Source organism: Otolemur garnettii, unplaced genomic scaffold, assembly GCF_000181295.1.
Source record: "Otolemur garnettii isolate 467f Iridium unplaced genomic scaffold, OtoGar3 scaffold00012, whole genome shotgun sequence".
NCBI lineage: Eukaryota > Metazoa > Chordata > Mammalia > Primates > Galagidae > Otolemur > Otolemur garnettii.
The window spans coordinates 29,335,418-29,338,188 of NW_003852407.1; the positions used below are offsets into that span (position 1 = coordinate 29,335,418).

Below are 2,771 nucleotides of genomic sequence, written 5' to 3' on the forward strand. Positions count from 1 at the left end.
GTATCTCTAACATAGACATGAATGTGCTACTCCTGCTGTATATGTATTTTAAGTCTGATTAAGGTAGGAATGACCTTTAATTTTTACTTCTGAAATTCCTTTGTTCTAGGCACCGGCATATGTTTGTAAAACAAATTGATATGGATCATGTCATGAAGGTAGGAGAGAGAAATTTTATGTAATGCTTTTCCTTCTTTTTACTCCAAGAATAAATACAATTTGTTTTTGTTTTTTAGGCTAAATCCATCAGAGAGTTTGATAAGCGATTCACTTCTGTCATGTTTGGATACCCAACCATTGATGATTATTACACTGATGCCAGTCCAAATCGTAGACTGAAGTCAGTAGCAATTCCAGTGTTGTGTCTAAATTCTGTGGATGATGTTTTCTCACCTAGTCATGGTAAAATTAGCATCTTTATATACATTTTGATATGAATTCACTTTTAAAATTATTGTTCATAGGCCAGGCATGGTGGCTCATGACTATAATCTCAACACTTCAGGAGGCTGAAGCGAGAGGATTGCTTGAGGCCAGAAGTTAGTTCCAGACTAGCTTGGGCATCATAGCAAGACCCCATCTCTAAAAAAAATAAAATTAAATTAACATAAATTAGGCACAGCCATGTGTGGTGGCTCACGCCTCTAATCTTAGCACTCTGGGAGGCTGAGGCAGGTGGATTGCCAGAGCTCAGGAGCTTGAGACCAGCCTGAGCAAGATCCAGACACCATCTCTAAAAATAGCCAGGTGTTGTGGCAGTCACTTGTAGTCCCAGGTATTTAGGAGGCGGAGGCAAGAGGATCAGTTGAGCCCAGGAGTTTGAAATTGCTGTGAGCTATGACACCACGGCACTCTACCAAAGGCAACAAAGTGAGACTCTGTCTCAAAAGTAAATTAATTAATTGGTTAATAAGGCAGGTGCAGTGGTGTGTCACATGACTATAGAACTAGCTACTCAGGAGGCTGAAGCAGGAGGATTCCTTGTGTCCAGGAGATGAAGGCTGCAGTAAGCTGTGATCATGCCACTGCATTACAGTCTGGGTGACAGAGTATGACTCTGTCTCTAAAAAATTAAATAAAGTATTGCTCTTTTTTTTAAGATAATGTAATAATAAATAAAATGTGAGTCATATGCTGTTCTCCCCAGTGTCTCAGATCAATTCTTAAACATTTTCTCAGACCCTTACCTAGTCCAGTGTAAGAGCTTCAGAACAAAAATGAGTCAATATTTTGCTTGTTCTTTTTCTTTTTTTTGAGACAGAGTTTCATTTTGTTGTCCTGGGTAGAGTGCTGTAGCGTCACAGCTCACAGTAACCTCTAACTCTTGGGCTTAGGTGATTCTCTTGCCTCAGCCTCCCAGCTTTCCTTCCTTTCAGATACATTATTTTGTGGAGATTATACTACAGCATCTTTGCCTCAAGAGAACATTGTCATCATTTGCCTCTTCTTCCTGAGGCTCCTATACGAAAGAATTTGAAGTTTTTCTTCCCTTTTAACCTGGAAGAGAACATGAGACTTTGCAAGCAGTGGCCTTGAGTATCTCAAGGAACTGAGCTGATTTGAACTAGAAAGTCATATTTGAACAGAAGGATGAATTAGAAATAATCATACTAACTTAAGGATGAGTAGGCTTGACTCCTAATTTTTTTCTAATGAACTTTCTCCGAGTAATTTGTAAAACTTTCTTCATTCTTTCCCCTAAGTACTTTATTTATTTATTTATTTAGACACAGAGTCTCACTCTGTTGCCCTCGGTAGAGTGCTGTGCCATCATAGCTCACAGCAACCTCTAGCTCTTAGGCTTTAGGTGATTCTCTTGCCTCAGCCTCTCGAGTAGCTGGGACTACAGGCGCCTGCCACAATGCTCAGCTATCTTTTGTTGCAATTCGGCTGGGGCTGAGTTTGAACCCGCCACCCTCAGTATATGGGGCTGGCACCCTACTCACTGAGCCACAGGCACCGCCCCCCCAAGTACTGTAAAACCATCTTCCTCAAGTATTTCATTAAAAAAATTATTCTGAGTACAAACATAACATATATGTATTGTGAAAATTCAGAAAATCCCTGCATATATAGATTTTTAATTTTCTGTCATATCTCACAGTGGTTTTTAACTTGTGGGTCGCAACCTGTTTGTAACAGTGAAAATACATCTCGGCATTAGGAAGGTTGAGAATCACTGCAGAAGATCCCATTTTATTGTATGATTTATTATTAACCACTGGTAATTTTTTTTCTTTTTTGAGACATAGCCTCAAGCTGTCACCGTGGGTAGAGTGCCATGGCATCACAGCTCACAGCAACCTCCAATTCCTGGGCTCAAGGAAGTCTCCTGCCTTAGCCTCCCAAGTAGCTGGGACTACAGGTGCCTGCCACAACACCCGCCCGGCTGTTTTTTTTGTTGCAGCCATTATTGTTGTTTGGTGGGCCTGGGCTGGATTCTAACTTGCCAGCTCAGGTGTATGTGGCTGGCGCCTTAGCCGTGTGAGCCACGGGCACCAAGCTGGTAATTTTGGTCTTTTACGACAAATCAGAAAATGAAACTGTGAACTTCAATTCACATCAGTTGAATTACATAGCAATTGTTTGGTATATTTCTGTTGAATTAAGAAAGTCTAGTAGTTGTGGCAGGCGCCTGTAGTCCCAGCTACTCAGAAGGCTGAGGCAAGAGAATTACCTATGCCCAGGAGTTGGAGGTTGCTGTGAGAGCAGTGATGCCACGGCACTCTACTGAGGGCGATAAAGTGAGACTCTGTCTCTAAAAAAAAAAA

At 41.2% G+C, this 2,771-nt stretch overlaps 1 protein-coding gene across 1 annotated transcript in view; it reads left to right on the forward strand.

The window, feature by feature from the left end:
* The window catches only part of ABHD3 (abhydrolase domain containing 3), a 58,378-nt gene that overhangs the window by 52,209 nt on the left and 3,398 nt on the right, over nucleotides 1-2,771 (forward strand). Inside the window, exons 7-8 of the mRNA XM_012802095.2 lie at nucleotides 110-158; nucleotides 237-402. Coding sequence (XP_012657549.1) covers nucleotides 110-158; nucleotides 237-402 — 215 coding nt within the window. The remainder of the gene's footprint in view (nucleotides 1-109; nucleotides 159-236; nucleotides 403-2,771) is intronic.